Here is a 25,616-nt window from a genome sequence, read left to right as displayed (position 1 = left end):
ATCCAAGGGCTCAGTGTCAGACTTGACACCCATGGTTGTGCCATCCAGCTGGTGACTTCACTGCTCTGTCCAGATAACCTTTTGTGTCTGCTCAAGGCCATTAACAGCAACTTTATTTCTTCCAGGTTTAAGTTCAGATTCTGGCCAGCCTTCCAAGTAGGTAACTCCTCTTCCACATGGGTTCGTAGGAATTGATGGGATTGTTTTATTGTTTTGTGGAGGTGTGTGTGTGGATTTCATGTGATGATGAGCAGCTGGAGCTGGCTGGGGAGGCTCTGCTCCCTGGGCCGGGCTGGAGCAGGGAATATTCGGGCTGCAATCCACCTTTGTCACCCCAGGTAGGGGAGCCCAGGAGGTGAGCACTGCCACAACCACACAAGCAGGGAGTTTTGGGGAGTAGCAGCAGGGTTTGGGGATCATCCTGCCCAGAGGGACAGGCCCAGCCCCTCCTGCTGCTGCTGCTGATTGCTGCATGAGGAGCAGAGGGAAGCTGAGACCCCTCCAGCTGCACCTGGGAGAGTGCAGAGGAGTTTGTGTGTTAATTGGGGACAGCTGGAATGGAGCCACATCCTCCCCCTGGGAATGCAGATAAAAGGCAGGGTCTGGCTGGGCCTTGGTGCTCTCTTCTGCAGGGGTGCTGCCAGGTGAGGGATGCTGGTGGTCCTGGCTCTTTCTTGGGGTGGTTTCTGGGGGCCGGGTGGGTGTTTGGGGCAGGGAATGAGGTCATGTCTGAACCCAGGGCTGGTTCCATCCCTGTGCTGCCCTGGGAGCTTCCCAGGAGGTGCTGAGGCTTGGCACAGGCTTTCCTGGGCTGGGAGGCTGCTGGGGAGCAGGAGGGGGTTTAATGAGGAGCTCTGGGGATGGGAAGCTTGGGAAGGGGCCAGGCCCTGGGATGTGGAAGCTGCAGAGCCCCACCCTAAATCTGCTGCTGTCCCTCTCCACAGCTGAGCTCTCGCCGTGGCCCTGCCAGGATGAGCCGAGGGGTTGGAGCACCGAGCCCCCCGGACGCTGCTGCTGCCCTGCGGGCAGGAATGATGCTCCGTGCTGAGAGGGAAGGGGCTGCGGGCACAGCCCCGTGTCCTGCTGCCCGCGGGGCTGTCCCTGCCCGCAGGCTGTGGTGCAGAGCCTTCCTGCTGCTGGCCGTGTGCATGTGTGCCACTGCTGTCCCCTACGGCCTGGGTGCTCTGGCTGCTGTCACCTGGGGTCCCCCGGGCTCCTCGGCCTCCCAGAGAGGGAGCCCCAGGACGGCAGAGCAGGTGGTGGCCTCTGCTGTGCCCAGGCAAGGGACACCCAGCGCGGCTGGGCTGAGCCCTGGCACGGTGGGGGTGCCCCCTGCCCTGACACCAGAGGGGCTCTGGGGCACTGCTGGCACTGCCCTGCCTGGGGCAGCTGCTCCCTCGGTGGGTGATCTGCTGGCCCAGGTTCCAGGAAATGGCTCTGGACTCCTGGGTGCTGTCCTGGCATCACTTCCTACCACTGCCACAACTCCTGGTGCCCACAGTCAGCAGGGGCTGCCTTCTTCCCTGCCCTCGGTGGAATCTGGGGCTCCTGCTGTCACCTCGGGGACACAGAGTGAGTGGCCTTCTCCCCCTGCACTGCCGATGTCCCCTGGAGCCTCCCCAGCACAGCCCAGGGCTCCCAGCCCTGCAGGTCCCACCGTGCCTGGGATGAGCTCCACAGCCATCGGTACCATCCCAGAGCTTGGACAGACGGCTGTGATGGAAGGATCCAGGCACAGCAAGACCGGGACAGCATCTGTGGGCCCCATTCCCACTGCAGCAGGACCTGCAGGGCCCAGCCCTGCCAGCCCAGGCTCTGTGCCTCCCCCCTGCTCCCCACAGCCAGCTCTGCAGCGTGGCTCTGAGCCTGGGCACTGCCCTGCCACCCGCAGCAGCGTGACATCTGCATCCTGCCCGCCGACTTCTCCTGGTGCTGGGCATGTGGCCAGCTCCCTGCTCAGCTCCCAGACCCTGGCTGTGCCCACAGGAGTCACCCTCGATGCCCACGTCGTGTCCAGTGGCCCCAGCACTTCCCAGCGCTCCTCCCCAGCCAGGGAGCCTCTCCCTGCAGGCACCAGAGCGGCCTCCAGCCCGGCTGAGCTGCTGAGCGAGGGCAGAGCTGGCTCCCCAGGGATGGAACCCCCTGCACCCCTCCCCTCCAGCCTCCCCCTGCCCGCAGCGCCTGTGCACGTGCTGCCCCTGCAATTCCGGCTGCTGGGCATCGCTTTCGCCCCGGCTCTGGGCAGCCCGAATTCCCAGAGCTACCGGCAGCTGGAGGCCGATGTGAGACTGATGATGGGTGCTGCAGGTGGCTGGGACACATTTGGCACTTTGGGGTGTGGGGTGGTGCCAGGCCCTGCTGGGGGAGTCGCCTGTGTGCTGCAGCAGCCCTTGGTTGGTTGTAGCCCACCTGGGCATGGTGGAGGTGGGTGAACCCCTGGCACTGCTCCGCTGGAGCTTGGTCTGAGGTGGGACTGGGCTCCCCTCACCTCTGGCAGCCCCCAGGGCCATGGCACATGGTATTATTGCCAGGATGCTGTGGCTGCTCTGGGTGTCCCAGCTCATCCCCAGGCATTCCCTGAGGGCTGGCACTCCCTGGGGTGCCAGGGTGCCCTCCCTAGGCTGGCTGAGCTGACTTCCCCGTATTTATTGTCCCCTCTTTGTACATGTCCCCTGCATATGGGGGAGCTTGGGAAAGCTTCCCAATTAATTACCAGCTGCTTCTCCCTTCCAGCTCAACCAGATGCTGTCCAGCTACCAGAGCTTCCTGCAGGCAAATGTCCTCGAGTTCCTGTGAGTGTGTGGCTGCTGTGGGGCTGGGTTCTGAGGCAGCAGTGGCCTGAGGGAGCCACCCTGGCCCTAAGGGAGTCCTGTGTGGCAGAGCAGCTGGTTACACGTAACTTTGACAGAGACTCTGTTCTCTTGGGAAAGGTGCATGCCAGAGGAATGGCTGCAGCCATAACCAGCACGTGTGAAGGATTGTTTTTCCTTTGCTCCCAGAAGGCTGGGAGGTGGGTGTTGGAGTGAATGGCTGATAAGGGCAGCAACCTCTGCTCTAACCAATGCTTCTTGGTGTAGGCTGTTTTGGCTTTCCTCCTGGGTGCTCCTGAGACTTTCTTCAACCTTTCCCATAGCAGATATATATAAATCCTGGAGTGTGTGTAATAAGGATGGATCCTGCTGGAAGCAGCAGTGCTCTCTGTTTTTGTCCAAGCTGCTGCAGGTTTGGCTTGGAGGGAAGGGTCAGCCCAGGAAACTGCTCCAGACAGGTCATTGTGAGGGGCTACACTCCCTCACTGGTGTCATCATCCCAAGGGATCCCTGTCTGAGTTCCTGGATAAAAGCACCTGGAGAAAAAAGAGGCAGCAGGTGTGCTGCCCACTGTCTCCTCTCTCTGCCAGGAATGGCTCAGTGGTGGTGCGAGGGGAGGTTCTGTTCCGGGGGGATGCTCCTGCTCCCACCAGCTCCCACCTCATCCGGACAGTCGTCACAGAGGCCAGCAAGGGAAGGAGCATCTTCAGCTGGCAGCTGGAGCCCCAGTCTGTCCAGTCCAGTGGTGAGTCCTGAAGCTCTTCCCATAGCCGGGCTGCTGCCAAGCACCCTCCTCGTGCCTCTCTCAAAGCCAAAACCCACTCAGTTTGGGTTCCAGGCTTTTCCTTCCCTTGACATCCCTTCTCCTGGCCTGTGTAAAACCTGTGTGAGGGTGTCAAGGGTGGTGGAGTGCACATCAGGAGCAGCTGGACCTGTGTGGGCCAGAGCTTCTGCTCAGCTCCCTGGCCTCCCCTCTCTGCCCCGGCTCTCCTGTGCTGGGAAACGCCACATCCCAACCCCTTCCCACATCCAAAGGGATTCCTCCTCGCTCAGTGCCCGGCTGCTTCCTGCCTTTGGTGTGTGGCCACGGATGAGCCCAAGGCTGGGCAGTATCTCCCAAGGGCGCTGGAGGAACAGGTATGAGCAGGACTCTTCCAAACTCCCTTAGGCTTCAGCCTGGAGAACCTGGAGCCTGAGAAGCTGTCCATCTCCCTCACTGGCTCCCAGCTTGGGGTGAGCGGGATGGATCCTCTGGACAGGCTGGTCAGAGAGGTATGCCAGGCCTTGGGGGCTCCTCCAAAGGTGCTGCTGGGAGCATGGGCACAGGCTGCCTGGGGGTGGAGTAACCTGTGCTAAACAGGGAAGGCGTGAGCTGTTCTCTTCTCCCTGCCCAGGTAACTGCAGCTGTCAGTGCCCTCTACCATGTCAGGAACTTCACCATCTCCCAGCTCAGGTATGGGATGCAGCCACTCCTCTGCCAACCTCTTCATTTCCCTGCCTTTACTCTCTCCTGTGCCCTCTGCAGCTAATTAGCTGTGCTGCAAGGATGGAGAGGATGGGAGAAGCTGGGAGGGGATGTGCAGCTGGAGCAAACTTTAACTGAGCACCTTGTGTGGGCTCTCAGGGGAAAAGCACCAGGAAAGGTGCTGGAGCTGGGTCCCAACCCTCCTGCCTTGCTCAGAGCTCTTCTCTCTCCTCAGAGACCTGGGTGGGAACACGGAGATCACTGGAGACCTCTACCTAGACACAGTTGTCCACGCTGACGTTATGGAGGTTCTGGAAGCCCTGACTGCGCTCTCGGGCCTCTCCCTGGACCTGAGCTCCCTCTCGGTGGAGGGTACGGACAGTCCCCAGGTGTGCTGTGGGCAGGGTGGCTGCCAAATCTGCCCAGCCAGCACTTGTTCCTTGCTCCTTCAGGGTCCAAGCTCGCTCTGCACGTGTACCCTCTCTCCTTGGTCGTCACCAACAGACACTTCAGCCAGGAGCTCCGGGATCCGCTCTCTGCCGAGCACCACAATCTCTCCAGGGACCTTGGCGATGCGGTAGGAATGGGGCTGCTGGGAAGAGGGGATGAAGGTCCCCCCAGCAGGGTGAGAGGAAGAGGCACGGGGGGACGAGGGGCTGCTTTGGGGTGTCCGAACAGCTGAGCTGAGCACAGCCTTTCTTCCAGGTGGCGAGAGCCCTGAGGGATTACCCCACCTTCCTGACAGCGATCATCAAAGGATTCCTGTGAGTGGGGCAGCGGTTCTTTCTGCTGGGCCAGGGAGGTCTCCCTTCAGGTATCAGCCAGCAGCTCACGGCTGACAGCGGCAGGTTTTGGCTCCAGAAGGGTTTGCAGAGGAAGCTGAGGTCAAGCATTTAGCCTTTGGATTTAGTGGTGATGTACTGGACCTCCAGGGATGTCCCTTCCATCCCAGGGCTCGCTGAGTGCGGAGATCTCTTCCTATTGAGCAAAACCCCCTGGGAGGAGGCTGGGAGTGCCCACCCCATGCCACTGTGGGGTCATGGTGGGACTGGCAGCTGCTGGAGCTCCTCCCAACCCTGTCTGCAGGCCTGGCTCCTTGATCTGCCATGGGAACGTGATCTTCCGTCACCCCGCTCCCACCAGTGTGGAGGTTCTGGAGACACTTGTGCGCTCGGTTGGGCCAAACCAGGCTTTGGCTGGCTCTGACATCCAGGTGGATCCACACTCTCTGTCTGTGGGAGGTAAGGTCCCCTCTGGGCCGTGGTTCTGTGAGCTCCACAGGCCCCAGGCCTCCACTGTGAGCAGAGCAGATCCACAGCTGAGCCCGTCCTGATCCCTGCTGTGCAGAGAGGCTCTGGTGTCTTGGCTGGTGTGGGGAGCAGAAAGGAAAATGTCAGCAGCAGCTGTGCCCTTGCCCTCTGCATAGCCTGGGGCAGGGGGGCTGGAGACCTTCTGCTGCAGGACTGGTGTAGGGTGGGAGGAAAAGGCATGGAGGGTGTGGAGCGGGTGTTCTGCAATCCCCTGTGTTTGTCCTGGAGCAGAGGGGGTGGCTGGCACCCTGTGGGGCAGAGCTGGCTGCCCCAGGCTCTAAAAGCTGTGCTCTGCTCCAGAGGACACCCTGTACCCTCCCAGGCCCCAGCCGGGCTTCCCAGCCTACGGAGTGGCCATCATGGTCATCGGTGGCCTCTGCATCATCGCTGCGCCCGTCGTGCTCGTGGTAAGGGCGAGTTCTGTCTGCTGGGCTGCACCAGCAGCTGGGCCCTTGTGTGGGGTGGGCTGAGGGGCTCTGTGGGGCCAGGTAGGGCTGCAGCCCCTGTGCTCTCCTCCCCAGTGCCTGGGGACCAAGAGGCTGGGCTGGCAGGATGGAAGAGCCCTTTGGGACAGGAGAGACCCTGAAGTGGGGATGCAGACGTTGGAAATGGATAACCAGGGCTTCTGGACAGAGGTGAGAGGCCTTTGCAGCCCTTGGCTTTTCTTCTGTGCCTGGGAGCTGCTGCTTCTGCAGCTCACAGGTTCTTCTGTTACCTGCTGCTGATGATCTCTGGGGCTGGAGAAACCTGTGGGGAGCTGGAGGGAAGGGACCCTCATTCCTGCCTTCCCTGGAGCTGTTTAAAGTGACTTCTTCCCTCTGCCCTGCAGGACCCTGAGGATGGTCACTTTGAGTGGCAGAGCACTTCTGCCTGAGGAGAGAAGCAGCAGCAGCTGGGGGCGCTGGGAGAGGGGCTGTAGGTGGGAAGGAGATGCTGAGAAGCTCTCCCTGATCTTGTGGCTGCAGCTGCCAGGTGCTCCCTGGGCAGAATGCAGACTCAGGTGTCTAAAGTGATAATTTTGTATCTTAAATAAACTGTTTGTAGACCGTGAATCCCAGTTGTGAAGGATGTGTGTTTGCTGAGGGCGTGGTGTTGAGCCTCCCTCCCTCCTGGGCTCCCAGTACCACCACAGCCCTGTGCTGCTGCTCTAACTGGTGCCTGTGAGCTGGGCTTGGTCCTCTCCAGCTCTGGGCTAACAGCCCTAGTGCTAGGGAGTTAAAAAAGCAAGAATGTGCAGGCCAGCCCCACAGTCACTTTTCAGTTTCACAGTGCTTCTCCTTCCAGCAGCCTGGGTTTTATTTCAGATCCTGCTCTGCAGTGTTTGTTCCAGCCCTGCCCCTGCCCCACAGGGCTCCATCTCAGCTCCAGCCCTGCAGCTCTGCCTGCAGCTCCTGCTGTGCCTGCCGAGTGCCCCAGAGCCTTTATTTCAGATCTTTATTTCTGTGCTGCCTTGGCTCTGCCTCTGCAGTCCCTATGCTGCCTCAGTGCTAGGAACTCTCTTTTGCCTCTTCCCAACCACAATTTTTACTTCGTCTCCTGGCCAAGTGTCTCTATTTCAGGCAAGCCAAGGGCTTTTATTTCAGCTCTACCTGCAGGATTTACCCACCCCTCCAGGTCAGCATTACGTCCCCACAATCTTTATAAACACCTCAATGAGATCCCAGCTCTGCAGTGCTTCCAGGTTCATTCTCACAAACCTTTATTTCGCCGCCAGCTTTGACTCTTCCGCTGCGGCGAGGTGCAACTGGAAGAGGATCTTGATTTCACGTCGAAGTTTGTGAAGTTTCAGCCCCAGTTCCGCACCCGCAGTCCCGCTCAGCCCTGTGCGCTGCGCCGGCTGCTCCGCTCCCCTCACGGCCGGCCTGAGGGTGGGGGCGGGACTGCGCCTGCGCGGGCTGGGCTGGGCGGGACCGCGCCCGCTCCGAAAGGACGGCTGTGATTGGGCAGGGCGGAGAAAGGCGGGCCGGGATTGGCGGGCGGGAGCGCGAGGCGGCCGGCGGGGCGGAGCCCGGCTGCTCTGAGGGCCCGGGGGGCGGCTCTGAGGGCGCGGGGGGCGGCTCTGAGGGCGCGGGGGGCGGCTCTGAGGGCCCGGGGGGCGGCTCCGGGACTCCGGCCCGTTCTCCGGCCCGCTGCTGCCCGCTCCCGGCTGCAGGGCCCCGCCGAGCCCCCACCGGAGCGCCCCGGCCGCACTCGGGGCCGGCGGCGGGGAGGGCCGTAGCGGGCACTGGCCCGGGAGTGGTTCCGGGTCGCCCAGGCGGACTCTGCCGTAACGGCGCCGACATGGTGGGGAGGGGGTCGGTGGCGGGAGCGGGGAGGGCGTGCGGAGCCCGCTGCGGGCTCTGACCGCCTCTTTCCCCGCAGCGGTTCCGCTTCTGCGGGGACTTGGACTGCCCCGACTGGGTGCTGGCTGAGATCAGCACTCTGGCCAAAATAGTTAAGTGCCCGCGCCCCCCTCGTCCCCCTGCCCGCCGCTTAGGGGCCCGCTGCTCACCCTCCTTCTCCCCCGCAGTCCTCGGTGAAGCTGAAGCTGATCTGCGCCCAGGTGCTGCGGGACCTGCTGGGGGAGGCCATCGAGGTAAGTGTGGGGCTGCCGCAGTGGAGGCCAAGTGTTCCAACACTGCAGTGGCACAATCAGCAACATCTTCATGCAAGCCTCAGCGTTAAGAACACTATTGGCCTCTACTAGCAGTACTAATATGCACACTAAGTGTTATTAGTATTAATGTTTGGGTAAGAATTGTTAGTGTTAACACTGGTCATGGGTGTGTTAGCTGGTGCTTACCATGATGCTCTTCTCTCCCACAGTATGACAAGATCCTGAAGCTGACCTCAGATGCAAAGTTAGGTGAGCACTGCTGTCCTTGCCATGATCCCCCGATGGAGCCATGCTCCAGGGATGGGCAGCAATGCATCTGCAGATGCCTTCCCAAGGTGACAGAGCTCACCCTTCCTCCCATGTGCAGAGTCAGGGGATGTGAAGGCGACCATTGCTGTACTCGGCTTCATCCTCTCCAGCGCAGCCAAGCACAATGTAGACAGTGAGTCTCTGTCAAGCGAGCTGCAGCAGCTGGGACTGCCCAAAGGTAGGGGAAACCCTCGGCGTGGCACCATGAGCCAGACTTGGTGGGATGTTGCTCCACCCAGGTGGCGGGCAGGCTGACTGCTGTGCTGTCCACCATCACCTCCCTTCTGGGCCATCGGACCCTGGGGAGCTTTGGTGGGGTTTGGCAGCTGCAGGTCTGGTGCGAGCAGAGGGGTTCTTCTCTTGTGTCCCCTCACGAGCAGAGCATGCCAGCGGGTTGTGCCGTTCTTACGAGGAGAAGCAGAGCCCCCTCCAGGACACGCTCAGGGCCTGCAGCCTGCGATGTGAGTGGGGTGTTGGGTGTCACTAGGGGTGCGGGGGTCACCCTGCTGGAGTGAGCCCGGCTGCTGACCCCGTCCCCCTGCCACCCTAGTGAGCCAGCTGGGCTCAGTGCGCTGGCGGGTGGATTACACCCTCAGCTCCAGCGAGCTGCAGGAGGTCAGTGAGCCCGTGGTGCACCTGACCTTCAACGTGCGGGACAGAGAGTGTGAGAAGATGACGGCTGTCCCTGTGACGCTCTCGGCCAACAAGTTCTGGGTGCTGCTGGCAGGTGAGGCGTCAGAGGGATGGCAGTGGAGACCTCCTGGGGGATTCTGCAGGGGGAATTGCTGTGGGAGGCACGCTGGGAAGGGGATGCTGGAAGTGATGCTGCAATACCAGCAGCTCCCCCACATCTCCGTTCTCTCTCTGCAGAGCTGAAGCAGGCCCAGGCCCTGATGAACACCCTTCTCTGAGGAGCCAGAAAAGGGCCACGGCCGGAGGCTGCGACACTTGAGTTGGGAGTCCAGATTGGTGCTCCTGGCTGGGGAGGAGGTTTCCCTTGCCTCCGGGTTTCCGGGGGTCCTCGGGGCAGCTCCAATAAAGTCCGTGTGACCAAGCTGAGCCGTGTCCCGCTGTGTCGGCGCGTTGTGCAACATCTCCCCGCGGCGGGGCCGCCCCGGCAGGGCACCGACCTCCGGTATCACCGCGCGGCCAATGGCAGCGCGCACCGCCCGCGCCGCAGCCAATGGGAGCGCGCAGCGCGCCCCGCGCAGCCAATGGGGGCGGGCCGTGCGGCGGGAGGCGGCGGCGGCGGGCTCGGGCTGCAGAGCGGCCGCGGCCATGCCCGAGTGCCCGGAGCTGCACCTGGCCGGGCGCTTCATCAACGGGGCGTGCGGAGCGCTGGTGTTCGCGGGCGCCGTGGAACGCTCGGCCGTGGGCCGCGGCCCCGAGGTGCCCTTCCGCAGCGATGCTTACAGCATCTCGGCCGTCGCCCGGGGCAAGGAGCTGCGGCTGACGCTGAGCGCGCTGGACCCCGCCGCCGGCCCCTCCGCGCAGGACCTGGTGTTCCGCTTCGGCATGTCGGGGTCGTTCCGGCTGTGCCCCGCCGCCGAGCTGCCCCGCCATGCCCACCTGCGCTTCCTCACCCGTGAGAGCCCCCCGCGTGCCCTCTGCTTCGTCGACCCCCGGCGCTTCGGGTCCTGGCGCCTGGGGGACGCCTGGCAGCCGGAGCGCGGCCCCTGCGTGGTCTCCGAGTACCAGGCCTTCAGGTGAGCGTCCTGAGGAATGCCCCCTGCTCGGTTTGGGCTGCTTCTCCTGCACAGACATGTCCCGGTGACTCTTCTTGATGGCCCGTGCTCGCTTGCAGGGAGAATGTGCTGAAGAACCTGGATGACAGGGCTTTTGACAAGCCCATCTGTGAGGTCCTCTTAAACCAGAAGTATTTCAATGGAATTGGGAATTACCTGCGTGCTGAGATCCTGTACAGGTAAGGTGACTTGAGCACCCGCTGACCTGCCTCGGAGGTTCCATCTAAGTTTGCTGGAGCTTGACAGCTCCTTGGCTAAGCCGGCTGTGCCTCCTCACCCGGTGGACACTGGAAGTGGCAGAAGCGAGGCTTCAGGCTGGCGTGTAACTCTCTCAGGTTGAAGATCCCTCCCTTTGAAAAAGCTCGGACCGTGCTGGAGGCCCTGAAGGAGCAGGAGCAGGAGAGGAGGAAGAAGGTGGGGAGTACCAGGTGCTTTCACAGGCTCAGAAAGCAACGGGTTTTCAGACAGATGCCAGAAGCAGGGGTTTGGTAGCCTGTGGCCCTTCGTGATGAACTCTGCCAGTCTCCTGCCCTAAGGAAGTCTATAAGTGTTTTTGGGGTGGGTGAAGAGGAAGAGGTGAGGGAAACAAACACCTTGCAAGCTTAAAATCTCAAAGGGGAAGGCTGAGGTAAAGCCCAAGGCTGATCCTGTGGCCTCAGGGGAGAGGAGGAAGTGGCTATTTTAAGTCAGAAAACAAACTACACAATCTGCTGCTGGTGTTTTTGTGTGTTAGCCCTCTTTCATGGCTTTGTAGCTAAGTTGGAAGCCTACTGTGCGGTGAGCTCAGGGCTATCGTGTGTGGAGAGCGTGGTAGCTCATCTTCTGGAGGGCAAGAGATGGGGAAGAAGATGGGAGGAGAGAAGCTGAGGAAGGAGAGGTAGCTGGCAGGTGACTTCTCTGCCCTCCTCCTTGCCTGCAGGATCCTTCCCTGACGCTGAGCAAGAAGGTGAAGCTGAAGCGAGAGAACGCAGATCTCCTGGAGCTGTGCCACACCGTGCCCATGGAGGTCATCACGGCAGGTGAGGACAAGACAGACGCTGGGAATGGGCCTAGCAGGGAGGCCAGGGCTTTGCATTCTCTGCATCAGGAGGTTTGGGGGCCGCCCTGATATGGTGATCACAGCTCTGATTCTGTCCTTTCCCTGTCTCCCCTCCCAGAGAAGCAGCTCTTGGACCCCGAGCACTCGGATGCTTACTCCAACTTTAAGAAGTGGCTGCAGTGCTACTTGGTGCCTGGCATGAGCTCCCTGCGTGACCGCAGTGGCAGGACCATATGGTTCCAGGTAGGAGCCTGGGGCTGCTGCCTGGAGCTGGAGAGACCCCAGACCACTCCTCCAAGGGGACACTGGCCCGTTTTCTGCTTGCTGAGACTCCCATTACACTCTGTGCCTGGGGGTCTCCCTCTCCATCAAGCTCCTGGGCATGGAGGTGACAAGGACCTCCTCTGTGGTGGGCAGCCAGCTAATGATGGTGAGCAATCTGCAGCAGATGGAGGGAATGGGGGGATTTGGGTGGTCTGGCAGCCCCATTCTTCCCTCTGGGGCCCTGTCTTTGGGCCTTGCAGCTACAGGGAATGATGGCAGAGCCCCCAAGGCACAGGGCAGGCAGAGCAAGTCCAACTCCCCTGCCTTCCCAGGGAAATGTGGCTGTTTTCCCTATCACTGCAATGGCTGCAGGATGGAGAAGGGGCAGGGATTCTGCTGCTGCTGCCTGCAGAATGACTGCACCCCAGTCAATGCTCTGTCCCTTCCTTACAGGGAGAGCCTGGCCCCATGGCTCCCAAAGGTGAGTTTCTCTCCCCTTCCTGTGGGACCCACTCTTGCTCCAGGAGGGCTGGAGCCTGGGAAACCCTGTTCTTGCTGTGCAGCACAAGGGCACAGGCAGGAGCAAAGCCGTTCTCTCTAGGGTGCTGACAGACTGTGACAGTCATTGGCACCAAGAGACAGAAGTCATTTGTCCCCAGGGCTCCCTACCAGCATCCAAACCTGCCTGGGTGCAGCTAGTTTTTCATCTTGTAGTTCCTCACTCAGAACAGCATCCCTGCAAGGTCACTGTGCCATGGGCTGTCCCTTGGGGTGCAGGCTCTGCCTCATCCTCTCCTCAGCCCTCCTAAGCTGGGCACATCCTCTCGTGCAGGGCAGAGACCCCGCAAGACGCCCCGCAAGAAGAGCCCCCAGCTGAAGGCAGACCCCGAGGCACCGAGCCCCAAGGTGAGCAGCTTTGTGGCTGTCTCTGGCTGTCCTGCTGCCCCTGCCTTGCTCAGGCTGCTCACGAGGTCATGGTGATGATCCTACATGGAGTTTTCCACCTTGGTAAGCTCTGGCTCTGACGCCCACCCAGGTCACCCCACGTGCCTCGAAGCAGCGCCGCAGGGCTGCAGCAAACCCCCCAAAGGCAGAGGAGGAGGAGGAAGAGAAGGAAGAGCAGGGAGGGCAGGCTGACAGGCCAAGGAAGGGACGTGCCCGTGGGAGGAGGGCAGTGACTGCTGCTCCAGCCTCGCCTGAGGAGCCTCTGAGTGTCAGAAGAAGCCGCCGGACGTCTGCCCGCAGGGGCCAAGGTGAGCCTGGCAGTGCCTCTGGCTTTGGTGCACACCTGGGGGCTGTGGGAGAGCTCCCTTGTGCCAAGGGGACGGAGGGGCAGGACAGGAGTCCAAGGGGCAGAGCCAGATACCTCCTTGCCCTCTGACTCCTCAATTCCTTCTCCAGGTGCAGCCCCTGCTGTGTGAGTGTCACCTGCTGCCACCTCCTGAGGGGCACTCAAGGGGGCCAGGAGGAGCTCAGGCAGGGCCTGGCCACAGATCAGGGTTAGTGCTGGTGAAAATGGAGCTGCTCCCCACCTGTGCTCACACTTATTTGCTACTGTGGCATCCTGCCAGTGTGGGAGGGAGAAGCTGAGCCTGGTGATGGGGCTTTTTCCTGCTGTCCACAGGCATTTCAGGGGAAAAAGAGCCAGGACAACATGTTGTGCTGGACTCTGACTCTTCCCTGTCCCTCTTCCCTTTCTGGCTGCTGATCCAATCACTGTTTTTAGCTGACTAATAAAGTATTTTGTGTAGAAATCACTGTGCATGCCTTTTCATGCAAAGGATAAATTCCTCTGTGCTCAGCCTCTTCCCCACAGGGGCTGGAACAGAGTTTCCCTCCACCTCATCCCCCCAAAATAAAGGTAAGTTCAGCCTCCCCAGTGAGTGAGATCCTGCTCAGGTGGACACTAAAAGAGCAACTACAACAGAAGCCCTGGGGGGAAGCAGGTCAGTGCAGTTACCTGAAAACAAGTTAAGTAAACAGGGTGGAGCTTGTTTTTATGTAATTCTCGATTTTTTGGGTTTCCTCTTCTGCAAAGGCAGTGCAAGGGGCAGGCAGGGGGAGAAGGGAAGGAGTGGAGTGTGTTTTTACACTCACTGCTGGACAAGATGAAGGCTGTGACACAGGAGTCACTGTGGAAGCTGCTGCTCCCCAAACCTCTACAGCTGGAGCAGAGCCCATGCAGGGCCACGAGCCTGTCTGTACCTTTGTTCACACTTAAATGAGCTCAGAACTCACTCAAGACCACCTACCCTGGTTGGGCAGTGGGCAGCTGTCCTCCTTCCCTGAGGAGCAGGGTTGTTCCAGTGCTGCTCTCCGACACTTGGGTTCAGGACACGGGGACAATGCCCTTCTCTGGAACTGCTGCCCTGCTGTTGGAACTCAAAATGTCCCTCAGACATTTTTGGAGGTTCCGGGCCCAGGTCAGAAGCATTTGAGACCCTGGCAGGCAGCTGGAAACAGCTGTGATTTTGGGTTTGAGCCATGGAACGATTTACCAGCCTTGCAGGAAGAACAAGAAGTCACAAAAGTTTAGATATTACAGTAGGAGTAGTTACAAAGCAGAGGGAAGAATTTTTGAGTGCTGTACAGGGGGGTTTTAACACCTGTAGAGGGGGGGGTTTATTTTGTACATGTGGGTCAGAGGTTTTAGGATGGAGGAATGTAGGCTGGTCCTGTTCCTCCTCTTTCTTCTTCCTCACCTCCATGTTCTTGGTGATGTTGGCACTCACAGATTGTTTTAGAGTAGAAAAGCACCATTTAATATAGGTAATAGGCATTGGGGAAAAACTGTACCCATGTAACACGTAATGTATCATATAAAAGATAGAAAAGCACCATTTAATATAGGTAATAGGCATTGGGGACAAACTGTACCCATGTAACACGTAATGTACCATATAAAAGATAGAAAGGCACCATTTAATATAGGTAATAGGCATTGGGGAAGAACTGTACCCATGTAACAAGTAATGTACCATGTAAAAGAAAGCAGCAGCCCTGGGCGGGGAGAGAAGAAGCAGTCGGGAGTCAGAGAGGATGTCAGGGTGTGTGTGTGCCTCTGCCTGAGCTGTGAGCAAACCACAGCAGCCCCAGAAGAAAATCTTCTAGATAACTTGCAATAAACTGCCTTGAGACCAGACAACAGAGACTGCTGAGCCTTTCTTTGGAAGCACGGCTTGGAAGAGAGATTTTTCCACCATACGGAACCCCTGAACCAGGCCTGGGTTCTGTCACCCTGCACAACTCTTGGGATGGGGAACAAGCTCACAGTGTTGGTCCAGGTGGCTGCAGCATCAGCAAGGGGTGATGTTTGGTGTCAGCAGGACCAGGAGGACAGAGAGCACATGGAAGGGTGTGAAGGAAAGCCTCAGGCCCCGCTGCTCCAGAGGAAGGTGGCCCTGCACAACCGGACGCTCCAGGAGGTCACAGCTGGGGGGCAAAGCACAAGGCTGAAGGACTGATCTCCATCCCCAAGCACCCCCAGCCCTCTGGCATGGACTCACAGCATCGCCTCCTTAACGGGGAGGGAGGTCTGGAGCCAGGCGCTGACTGTGCTGCCATGGGCCTCGTAGAGCCGAACCACCACAGCCTCAGCTCTGTCCTCGGCCTTTGGGGAGTTCAGACAGATGAGACAGGCACAGCGTCTCCAACACAAGTTGCTGTGCTCAGCTGAGCCTGACCACCACTTGGCGTGGGTGAAAGGGCAAGCCTTGCTCAACAACAGCACCCTAGCCCCTCTGCCCTCCCCTCCACTGCCCCAGCACCTGCCTGCTTGACAGTCTCCAGCACGATGGCAGGTGAGCTGACAGAGAAGGCACTCCAGGCTGGGCACTGGGGACTGCTGGCTGGGAGCACGTGGAGGGGGAAATTCAAGTTGTAGGCTTGCTGAATCACACCGGCCTCCTGGAAGGAACCTGCAGCACAAGAACCTCTCTCTGGTCAGCCTCTGTACACACACAGCCAGAGGCACGCTCACCCCAAGCTCACTGGAGCAGCTCCCACCCTGCATGTCCCCGTGGGGCCCAGCTCTGTCACTCACCCTGGTGAGGCATGACAGCATAGGTGAACTGGTGGTGTCCGATGTCTGCCGTGGAATCAGGGGACTTGGGTGCTCTCAGCCTAAGGCAACATGAGGTTAGTGAGACCAGTGCCTTGGCAGCACCCACTCTCACCCAGAGCACTGTCACAACAAGACAACTGCTTCCCTTGCTGCCTTGAGGCTGGGCCCAAAGGGGAAGCAAAAACACAACAGCAAACAGACCCTGGACAGTTCCAGAAGCTAAAAAACTGGGTTGTCATCCTGTGAAAATTGGGCTGACAGTCAAACTGAAATAGGCAGCTCCTTTTAGCTTTGTATGCACCTGTAGCATTAACACCCTGTTCCTTTTCTCTCCTTAAGCCTCCCTTCCTGGGGTACATTTTGGTTAGCAACAGAAAAGCTACCCCTACAAATATGAGTTTGATCTCTCCTGAATTGTCTTTGAGCACAGTTCACAGGAATTAGTTCTAACTGACTTAGATAATGTAAGTCAGCCAAATTCTCAGAAAACAGCCACCCAGCAGGCTATTTCCTTGTTGTAACTAAGGTCATTTAGGAGCAGGTGTTGCCTTGACTTCCGAGAGACACCTCAGAAGGCAGAGTGCCACAGCAGCTCCCCCCTCTCCCATCCCTAACTCACAGGGAGAGGCTGAGGATGTTCCTGTGGGCCGATGCTCCGTATTTGCAGTCGTTCAGCAGAGCTACCCCAAAGCCATGCTCAGAGAGATCCAGCCACTTGTGAGCCCACACCTGCAGCAGGCACCGAGGGATGAGCTCAGCACACGGAGCTGCTGCTGGAGCAGGAGCAGCTGAGCCCAGGGCCAGAGCAGCTCCTGCTCACCTCGAAGCGAGCCCAGTCCCAGGACGTGTTCCAGTGCGTTGGCCGCTGCAGGTGCCCGAACTGGATCTCGTAGGTGGCGTTTGTGCTCCGGACCTGCACGGGGAACTCCACCTTCAGGAACTTGTGAGCCTCCTTCCACTCGACCTAAATGTGGCAGCAGAAGGATGTCACAGTGGGGGACTGACAGGCAGGGACTGCACTTCTCGTGTCCTGGTGTGCAGCAGTCAGTCCACGTCACCTACAACTAAAACACATCAGAGTCTCAACAGGGATGAACTGGTGGGCCCCACTTCCACCCTTGGCCCTTGGGATCCACCTTGTTGCAGAGGAGGACAGGCAGCAGGGGACTCCAGGGAAGAAAACAGGGAGGGGGGATATAATTCAGGCACAAGGTTCAGCTCCCCAGCTCCCAGCTGCACGGGACGTCAGTCTCACACAGCAGCCACGGGCCAAACCTGGGTCAGGAAGCGGAGGTACGGGCACAGGGCATCCAGGATGATCTCCTGGGTTAAGGTGCTGCTTTTCCCAACCTGCAGGGAGAACCTCACACTTCCTCGCAGGCCCCCAGCCAGGCTGATTTCCAGAGGCTTCAGCAGCGTTGTCACTGGCTTCCTGGAGAAAGGAATGAAGGCAGAGATAGGCTCAGCCTGGTAGATCCAAATCCCAATGCAGCCACACACAGCAGGCACTCACTTCTCCAGAGGGAATGCTCTCTTACAGCTAGGACTAACAGGGAGGCAAGAACCTCAGCACAAAGCCAAAACCCAAGTGCTGCACACACTGCTCCTCTACCTGGTTTGCAAGTGATAATCCATCACATCCCAGGCATCCCAGTAGAGGGGAACATCATCAAAGAGTGCAAACTGGTTGGCATAGCAGCCATCTGGGACTGACTCTCTGAAAGAAAGTGGAACAGGGGAACAGCAGCATCAGAAGGACTGGCAGTGGAGAAAGGCACACAGTGAGAAGTCCTGGGAGAGGTCTGAGGAGCTCAGGGCCAGGGACTGAGTGACACAGACCTCCCTGATTCCAGCAGCTGAAGAGAGGTCAGGCGCCCCATCATGTCCAGGCAGACAGCAATTACCCCATTCTCCATGGTAATGGAGCCATCCTCCTTGGGAAAAGGCCAGAAACAGGTGTCAGACCCATAGCTGCGGGAGCCGAGTGCCTCCAATGCAAATCTAACAAGTGGATTCCTTAAATTTCTCCTCCTTTCAACCCTAACCCTGATTTCTCCTCAAAAAACCTCTGAGGTGGGGAACACAGACGTGAGGAAATCTGCCTTGTGCTCACCTGTTTCCTCACTGCCACAGGCTGAGGAGGCACAAATGGCTCCTGCACTAGAGCATAGCCCATGCTGGGGACTGTCACCAGAGCTGGAAAGCAAAGAGGTTCTGTTCACTCACCCCAGACTGAACCCTAAGTGACACCACTGCTGCCCTGCTGCTGTCATGTCAGATCTACCGCCTCCTCCCACACCCTCCTCTTCTTCATGCATGCTTCAGGGGACTTCATCCCCTTTCCAGCTGTCCAAAGAACAAACTGAACAGTCAATAAAACCCTCCCCAAGGCAGGGAGAGGCAGAGTATTTCCATGTTAGCTATCTCTGCCCCTGTAAGAAACTCTGATACAAGAGCTACTCCCAGGTCAGACATACCCAAAGCCTCTGTCCCATCTGGCCCAGGCCTGGAGATCACCTCGGTGCGTTCCCAGGACAACGTGTTCAACACAAGGGTGCTCCGGGTGCTGCACGCCTCGGGCTGCAGCAGATCCCTGCACAGGGCTTGCACAGCCTCCTCCTGCAGCTGAGCACCAGCCCTGCGGATCTCTGGGCAATAAAAGGGCCTGAGTTGGCTCTGAGAGAGCTTCTGGCACTCCCTGTGCAATGTACACACACACAGTTTATCTCCTTCCAAGCTACAATTGCTAATTATCATTAATTATTATTATCTATTAGTGATTCAAGTGTACAATTATTCTCAACTTTGTTATTAAAAGATTACAATGAGCTGTGCCAGCTCAGCTGGAAAATTCTGGTTAACGAAGCTCCTGCAAGCACCCCTGGGCAGGCAGAAACAAACCTTGGTGGGAGTCTATCCTGGCATGCCAGCAGCAAGCAGAAAAGCCAATAAATTGGGATGGTGCTCAATCCCTTGGCTTTCCTGCTAATCTAACATTATTTCGACACGCCTGCTGAGGCTGGCCTGGCAGTCCAGGCTGGAACCTCCCCGCAGCCCCACCAGGCAGGACCTGCTCCCACAGGTGAGCGCCCTCCTAGCCAAACTCCCTGCTCACCTGTGTAGTATTGCAGGGCATCCTCAACCACCAGCTGGATGCAGCTGCCTGGCAGGACATCATGGAACTGGTTGAGCAGCAATAACCTAAAACAGAGAGCAGACACCAGGGAAGAAAGCAGCAGAGAGCACTGGATTTGTGCTGGCTTAGAACAAGTTCTTCTCTCAAACAAGAGCCCTATTTGCAAGACAGACAAACTTAATAACTGTTCCTTATTCCCCCATTACCCAACACTTGAGAGAAAAGGATTTTTTCCACAGCATCCTTTAAATCCCTTCATGTTAGGGCTCGTCAATGTCATCTCAGTAAACCACAACCACAGGCACTAAGAGCTATTTGTTTCTAACCCTCAGGGCTATGAGATACGTTGTTGCACAAGCTCAAACAAGCCAAAACTGGGGAGGAAGACACTTGGGTAGGAAATGAAGCTTCCAGGCAGCAGAGCAGTGAGGGTTTGGTGTTACCTTTCAGCAGAAGAAACAAGCAAAGCAGCAGATTCTTTCCAGGTAGATTCCAGATCAGTTTATGGCAGGAGTTGTGCACACACAGCGCTGCAGCACTGAACTCTCTCCCAGTACCACCAGTGCTCAAACACTCCCTCACCTCCAGAGCTGCTGGAGCTGGCTGGCAGGATACTGGAACGCCGTGTCCTGAGCCACAGCCAGGCTGCTGAGCACTTCCACGTCATGGAGAATCCGCTCACATTCCCGATTCCCTTTCTTTATCTGGTGCCAATTAAGGACAGAAGGAAGATGCTGAGGGAGCGGGTAGCTGGGAGAGGAACTCTCACACCCACAGTGGAATCCCAGCTCCAGTGCAGCAGGGTTGGGTGCTTGCAGGTGTCATGAGCCTGCATGGGCCCCTTGCTGGGAGTGGGACCCTCACCTGGGCCTGTGTGGTGTAGGTGCCGTTGTGCAGCTCGAGGAAGAGCTCTCCCACCCAGGTGCACATCTGGGATGACTCCTTCTCCAAGACAGAAAAGAGTTGGTCAGGGGTGGAGATCTGCACCCTGTGGGACACACACACACACAGTGATGAGCTGGGGAGAAGCCTGTGACATGGCTAATGGTGCATCCATTAGCCATGGATAACAGGCCTCAGGAACTGCAATACAACCATACAAAGTATTCCCCTCACCCTTCTCCTGCCCCTCTCCAGTGACCCTGTGACTCTGTCCCTCTCCTGTGGACATTCCCCAGGCAGGCAGTGACTGCCAGGCACAGCTGCTGTGCTGGCCATTCACCCCACTGCTCTCCTGAGGGCTCACAAGCAGTCCACAGCTGCCCTGTGGACCTGTTCTTACAGCTCTTGATGATGGAGAGAGTCCATTTCCCTGAAAATCCTGCCCAGCCTTCTGCTTGCCCTTCTTCCTTTCTTTTGGCTGCTGAAGGCCAGGCCTGTCTCAAAGCAAATGCCCCTGCCAGGAGAGAGGATGGGAGCTCTCCTCTCACCTGGGCAGCCCATCTGTGTTACTCATTCTTTTCATCCTATCCAGCATCTTCTGTGTGGGTCCCCCTCCTCCATCCCCGAAGCCAAAGAGGAATGCGCTGTGGTTCACACGGCCTTTGTCCTTGTTGTTCTTCACTGTTTTCAGCATCTGGAGGGATTTTTGGGCAGCTGCAATCCCCTGGCACCCAGCCCCAGCTCCCACAGCTCCATACAAGAAAGCCAGGTCAGTCTTTAGGATGCAAAGCCCACTCTTGCTCCTCTAAGTGCCTAAATCAAGTGTGGGCACATCTTGGAGTCAGGCACCCCAACAGCCTTTGTCCAACAATGCTGCCAGATCTCCTGCTCCCTTCCCAGGCAGTGCCCTCTCCCAGGAGCCTCACACCTGCCTCAGGGGGCTGGCACTGCCCTTCTCATGTAGGTCTGGCAACCTCACTCACCTCTTCCACTCGCCCATGCATCCCATAGGAATCACCAGGGGGGAAATGGGTCAGGACCTGGGAACCGTCAATGCCTTCCCAGAAAAACGTGTGATGCTGCAGGGGAGAGAAGGGAAAATGCGGTGCACAAGGGCATTTCAGAGCCTCTTCAGGATTCAAACTGGGCCTTCACTTTCTCCCCAGGGAGGTGCAGGATGCCCTGATGGATCAGTTCAAGGAGAGGACAAGAACAGGGAATGTCACCAGGGCAGGGGCTGGATTTACTGTCTGTTGAACCCACACACAAGTCACACCTTCCCATCTGGAAGTAGGAGTACCTAGGCCAGGGGCCTGGCTGGGATCTCTAGTCACATCCTTCCTCTTTCCTAAAGCCTGACAGAACATCACTGCCACCAAAACCTAGTGGCTTCTGGAAGCAGAGCCTGTGTTAGCTGAACTGAGGAACTGTGGAACCAACAGGTGGTCCAGCCCTGCAGAAGACTCCAGCACCCACAGTCCATCCCTGGGGAGAAGGCAGCACAGCTCACCGGGAAGGAGTTCACCAGGTTCCAGCTGAGCTTCTGCGTGAGGAATCGCTGGATCCCACAGCCACGCATCAGCTGGGGCAGCTGGGCTGAGTACCCAAACGTGTCCGGCAGCCAGAACTGGGAGCACGGGAGCAGAGGGAGAGGGACACACACAAGTCACCCAACCTCAGAAAGAGTATGGGGGGGAAGGAGATGGTGGGCAAGGAAGGCGTGATGGAAAAGAACAAGCACCTCCGAGCAGATCCGGCCAAACTGCTCCTGGAAGAACCTCTGTCCCTGGAGAAACTGCCGCACCATGGACTCCCCGCTGGGCAGGTTCCCATCCTGGGGGGAAGACACAGGGAGTCCATGAGCAAAGCCAGGAACCAGGGAAGGAGAGATCTCGTAAGACCTCCATTCCCACCCACCTGGCCTGGCAGATCGTGGGGAGAACCTCGGCAGGGCTCGGCACAGGGGGAAAGGAGGAACACACTAGGGAGTCCAAAGCTCCTTTCTCAGGGAACAATTTGGGAGGATTGTACTTGTGCTAGGCTGGGCACTTCAGACAGCTGCTGTTCCTGGAGACCACTGCCCACCAGAAGGCTCAGCAAAGGCCCCGTTCTCCCCTGAATGTCAGGCCTGGTCCCAGAGGATGGCACAAGGAGGCTGTGGCAAGCCAGGCTCACCATGCTACTCACCATTTCCACCCAGGTGCCTCCAACAGGAATGAACTGTCCCTTGGCCACGAAGTCCTGAATGCGTGCATAGAGCCCGGGGTAGCAGCTCCGCACCCACTCGAACTGCTGGGCCTGCCAGAGCACAGGGATCAGCCCCAGCTCCCCCCACACCCTGTCCCTTCTCTCTGCAACACTTCTGCTTCGTTACATCCCCCCACCTCCTTTAGCTGGAGAAGCAACATGCCACCAGCCGAGGAGAGGTGTCCAGAGGGAGATCACTCACCTGGGAGCAGGCAAAGGTCAGCTCTGGATTGTGCTCCATCAGATGGACCACGGTGACCCAGCTCCGGGCGCACTTACGGATGGTCTCCTCATACGGCCACAGCCAGGCTGCAGGGACAGGCATGGCCCCACCATGGTTATTACCTAACACAAGCCCCTCACAGAGCTGGAACCTCTCTGAAACCCCTCCTGGGATGGGAAATCGAGGGCTGAAGCCCAACAGGTGGAAGACAGCAGACTGTAATTCTCCCCTCATCCCCAGTCCCATCAGTGTTCCAAAGGGCACAGCTAGCCAGACCCACACTCCCACACTGCCCCAGTGACACACCAGCAATGGGGCAGCACAGAGGCCCATTCCCTTCTCTCAAGGCATGGCATCCTGTGCCTGGAGCCCAAGGGCAGCCTGTTCTCCTGTTGGGCAGCACACTCTGGCCTCCAGGTGAGAGGAGAGGAGCGCTGTGCTGCTCTCACCAGAGTCAATGTGGCAGTGTCCCATGGCATGGATGGTGTGCTGGCTCTCGCCGTTCCTCTGGCTGAAGATGGCTGCAGCCAGGCCACGTGCAGCGGGGAAGGTGGAGGGGTCCGTAACATCACACACGTTGACCATCTGGTTGGCAGTGTACAGTGCCTGGAAACTCCTCTGGTTTTCCTCCCCGAGGAGCTGGGGTTGAGAGGGATAAAAGTAAGACTCTGGCCACTGTATGAGCTCAGATGTCACCTGCCTCCAGGAGAACCTGCTACCTCCTTTCAACATCTATCTCAGGCAGTCATAACAGGTAAACACCATGTCCCTGCTTCACAAACACAGCCTTTTGCCTTTTCTCACATGCCTTCCAAATCCCATATGCCCATTCCAGGGACTGTGATTAATATATCCTGCTTTGGAGCAGGAAGAGGCTGAAAAAACACTTGTGGCTTCTCTCAATTCAGTTTTCTCCTACTCTAGAACATCCTGAGTTGGAAAACACCCATGAGGATCATCAAGCCCAGACAGTGTCAATTGTGCTAAAGCAGAAGCAGCAAACATTTTCTCCTCTAAGGTCTCAGGTCACAGAACAGCAGGAGGAGAAGCAATGGAGCGGAGGAAAAGGTGAAAGAAGGGAAGAGGAGCTCCCAGACCTGAGCCATGTCCAGCAGTATTTCCATATCCACCAGCAGTTCATAGACATCTCTGTTGAAGACAACCAGCTCAGCCTTGCTCAGGGTAACCCTCCTGTCGGGGTCTGGAGGGGCGATCATGCTGCCCTTGCCAGCTCCAAAGAGCCCATTGCAGGCCAGCTCCACGTACAGTGTCAGGCTGTGGGGACAAGAGGAAACCATCAGGGAGCAGGTCACAAGCACCAGGACACAGATAAGGATGTGTGTGTCCTCAGCCTCTTGGCTTCCAACAACACCAAGGTCCCCCAGCAGTGGGGGGCTCTGCTCGCCTGACCACCCACCTGTGGGGCTCTGATTCTTTCAGGCTTCTTGTCAGGATGTAGCTGGTCTTCTCACCTTCCTTAGTCAATCCCTGCACAGGAAGATGGCACATTCAGCATGTCAGCAGAGGTCCATGACAGCAGGCTGGATGGGCAGGATAAGATACCCCAAAGTCCATCTGGACAGAGGGGCTGGTCCCACATGCTGTGGGATAATTTTTGTCACAAGAACAGGAACAGAGCCCTGCATGCACCACCACAGAACATGGCAGGGGCTCCAAAGGTCACCACAGTGTACATAGCAGAGCAGCTGGCACAGCCTTGATCCGTGTCTCCATACCTGGACAGGCTGGGCATCTCGCCACACCATGCCCTCCCCATCACTCTCCCAGACGAAGTGCACTTCCCGCCCTGCCCATGCCGGGGGGATGCTCAGCTCCACCTTAAACCAGCAGGTCTCCCACCTGGAAGAGAGCAAGCAGCAACCTCAGCCCACTGTGTGACCTTCTACCGAGGGAAAGCACACTTCCCCAGAGCCCTCCATGGAAAAACCAGAGTGGGGACAGCCCACGAGTTTGATGGGATTCACACACAAGGATGCTGCCTGGCCATACACACCTGATTTAACCTGTGCCCTTCTGGAACCCCAGAGAGACCGTCAGTGACATCTTATCTGACCACTGCTGGGATAAGAATCTTCTCCCAAACTTGACAAGCAAACACATCTCCCCCAGAAGCATCAGAGACGCAACCATAGTCACAAGGAGCTCTCAGCAGAAACGAGCAAGAGACTTGTCTGTTTGCTCATGAAAATTAGGGCTCCTGAGCAGCCACCTCCAAGCACTCAATGAAGCTTGGGTGTCCACCAGGGAGAGCTTGTGAGGATTCCCCCGCACAAATAACTCTGAGACAGGAGCTCCAACCCCACCACGGGCACAGCACCACCGAGACCCGCTACTCACGTGGGCCCAAAAGACTCTCCCACTTGAGCCGGCCCGAATTCCTGCACGACAGCCTCCTCGTACGGGATGCGCCGCGGAGTCTGGAAGTAGGACAGCGATGCCGGCGGACAGCGGTCCCCGAAAAGCCTGTGGTTGGAGATGGGCAGGACACATGAACAAGATCAGTCCCACGTGGACTGACCCAGCAGTGGTACGGAGAGCTTTCAGAGCACGGCTGGATCGCCCAGCCACCACCCAACGCCCTCAATAATGTCAGCAGAGTAATAAGGGCCCTGTTGGCCGCGGGTGGCCAGGGGAGGGCTGGGGGGCTGAGGGGCCCGCGGAGGCCCGAGGCAGCGCTCTATGCTGAGTGAGGGAGGGAGTGTGTGTGTGTGTCAGTGTGTGTATGTGTGTGTGTGTGTGCGTGTGTCAGAGCGTGTGTGTGTGTGTGTGTGCGTGCGTGTGTCAGTGTGTGTGTGCATGTGTGTGTGCGTGTGTGTCAGTGTGTGTGTGCGTGCATGTGTATGTGTGTGTGTCAGTGTGTGTGTGTGTGTGTTTCTGTGTGTGTGTGTGTGAGTGTGTGTGTGTGTGTGTGTGTGCGTTTGAGATTTATCCCCTCAGCGAGAGCCCGCTGAGTCCCCGAGCCCCGCACCCACAGCCGCCAGCGCCCCGGGGTAGCGTCCCCACGCCGAGGGGACACACCGGAGCTTATCCCGGTGTCCCGGAGAGTCCCCCCGCCGCCCACCTGCCCCGCAGGTTGCAGTCGGTGAAGTAGGTGTCGGAGAGGAACTTCTCCACTCGCTCCAGGGCCGTCCGCCGGTTCTTGATCGCGGCCATGGCAGCGGCCGAGCCCCCGCCCCGCCCCGCGCGGCGCAGGCGCCGCCGAGCCCCGGGGCCCGCCCGGGGCCCGCCCGGGGCCCGCCCGGGGCCCGCCCGGGGCCCGCCCGGGGCCCGCCCGGGGCCCGCCCGGGGCCCGCCCTGGAGCCCGCCCGGAGCCCGCCCCGGAGCCCGCCCGGAGTCCTCCCGGGGCCCGCCCTGGAGCCCGCCCGGAGCCCGCCCGGGGCCCGCCCTGGAGCCCGCCCGGAGCCCGCCCGGGGCCCTCACGGAGCCCTCCCGGAGCCCTCCCGGGGCCCTCCCGGGGCCTGCCCGGGACCCTCCCGGAGCCCGCCCGGAGCCCACCCCTGGAGCCC

At 58.7% G+C, this 25,616-nt stretch overlaps 3 protein-coding genes across 7 annotated transcripts; 2 read left to right on the top strand and 1 right to left on the bottom strand.

Annotated features, from left to right (window-relative positions):
- Nucleotides 1-7,575: 7,575 nt before the first annotated feature.
- COMMD4 (COMM domain containing 4) lies at nucleotides 7,576-9,544 on the top strand. Of its 2 annotated transcripts, XM_002192341.7 has the most exons (8): nucleotides 7,576-7,868; nucleotides 7,947-8,018; nucleotides 8,095-8,160; nucleotides 8,391-8,430; nucleotides 8,549-8,668; nucleotides 8,871-8,951; nucleotides 9,041-9,217; nucleotides 9,361-9,544. In XM_002192341.7, the coding sequence occupies exons 1-8, from the start codon at nucleotides 7,866-7,868 to the stop codon at nucleotides 9,399-9,401; spliced, it is 600 nt and encodes a 199-aa protein (XP_002192377.2). In that variant the 5' UTR covers nucleotides 7,576-7,865; the 3' UTR covers nucleotides 9,402-9,544. The 2 variants fall into 2 exon arrangements, with proteins under 2 accessions (XP_002192377.2, XP_072789923.1); XM_072933822.1 differs by lacking the exons at nucleotides 8,871-8,951; nucleotides 9,041-9,217.
- A 97-nt stretch (nucleotides 9,545-9,641) lies between these two features.
- On the top strand, nucleotides 9,642-13,292 carry NEIL1 (nei like DNA glycosylase 1). Of its 2 annotated transcripts, XM_030281287.4 has the most exons (9): nucleotides 9,642-10,196; nucleotides 10,295-10,414; nucleotides 10,571-10,649; nucleotides 11,155-11,254; nucleotides 11,393-11,517; nucleotides 11,992-12,019; nucleotides 12,371-12,444; nucleotides 12,575-12,791; nucleotides 12,940-13,292. In XM_030281287.4, exons 1-9 carry the CDS (start codon nucleotides 9,643-9,645, stop codon nucleotides 12,957-12,959), a joined length of 1,317 nt encoding a protein of 438 aa, XP_030137147.4. In that variant the 5' UTR covers nucleotide 9,642; the 3' UTR covers nucleotides 12,960-13,292. The 2 variants fall into 2 exon arrangements, with proteins under 2 accessions (XP_030137147.4, XP_072789922.1); XM_072933821.1 differs by lacking the exons at nucleotides 11,992-12,019; nucleotides 12,371-12,444.
- Nucleotides 13,293-14,684: 1,392 nt separating this feature from the next.
- On the bottom strand, nucleotides 14,685-25,329 carry MAN2C1 (mannosidase alpha class 2C member 1). Of its 3 annotated transcripts, none has more exons than XM_030281430.4 (26): nucleotides 25,172-25,329; nucleotides 24,448-24,573; nucleotides 23,826-23,949; nucleotides 23,507-23,577; nucleotides 23,187-23,364; nucleotides 22,539-22,728; nucleotides 22,069-22,175; nucleotides 21,807-21,917; nucleotides 21,361-21,453; nucleotides 21,130-21,246; nucleotides 20,603-20,698; nucleotides 20,168-20,313; nucleotides 19,602-19,725; nucleotides 19,320-19,441; nucleotides 18,717-18,802; nucleotides 18,079-18,249; nucleotides 17,715-17,797; nucleotides 17,441-17,535; nucleotides 17,214-17,318; nucleotides 16,877-17,033; nucleotides 16,422-16,565; nucleotides 16,221-16,330; nucleotides 15,581-15,660; nucleotides 15,310-15,455; nucleotides 15,045-15,148; nucleotides 14,685-14,970 (listed from the first exon to the last, which is right to left on the bottom strand). In XM_030281430.4, exons 1-26 carry the CDS (start codon nucleotides 25,261-25,263, stop codon nucleotides 14,835-14,837), a joined length of 3,114 nt encoding a protein of 1,037 aa, XP_030137290.4. In that variant the 5' UTR covers nucleotides 25,264-25,329; the 3' UTR covers nucleotides 14,685-14,834. The 3 variants fall into 3 exon arrangements, 2 of the variants coding, with proteins under 2 accessions (XP_030137290.4, XP_072789921.1); XM_072933820.1 differs by lacking the exon at nucleotides 25,172-25,329 and adding an exon at nucleotides 24,104-24,123 and having other exon boundaries at nucleotides 24,448-24,520; XR_012057549.1 differs by having other exon boundaries at nucleotides 14,829-14,970; nucleotides 15,306-15,455.
- Between the last annotated feature and the right edge of the window lie 287 nt (nucleotides 25,330-25,616).

Source organism: Taeniopygia guttata, chromosome 10 (assembly GCF_048771995.1).
Source record: "Taeniopygia guttata chromosome 10, bTaeGut7.mat, whole genome shotgun sequence".
NCBI classification, from domain to species: Eukaryota; Metazoa; Chordata; class Aves; order Passeriformes; family Estrildidae; genus Taeniopygia; species Taeniopygia guttata.
The sequence above is the reverse complement of the archived record's forward strand: the minus strand, read 5'-3'. Positions and strand labels throughout refer to the sequence as shown.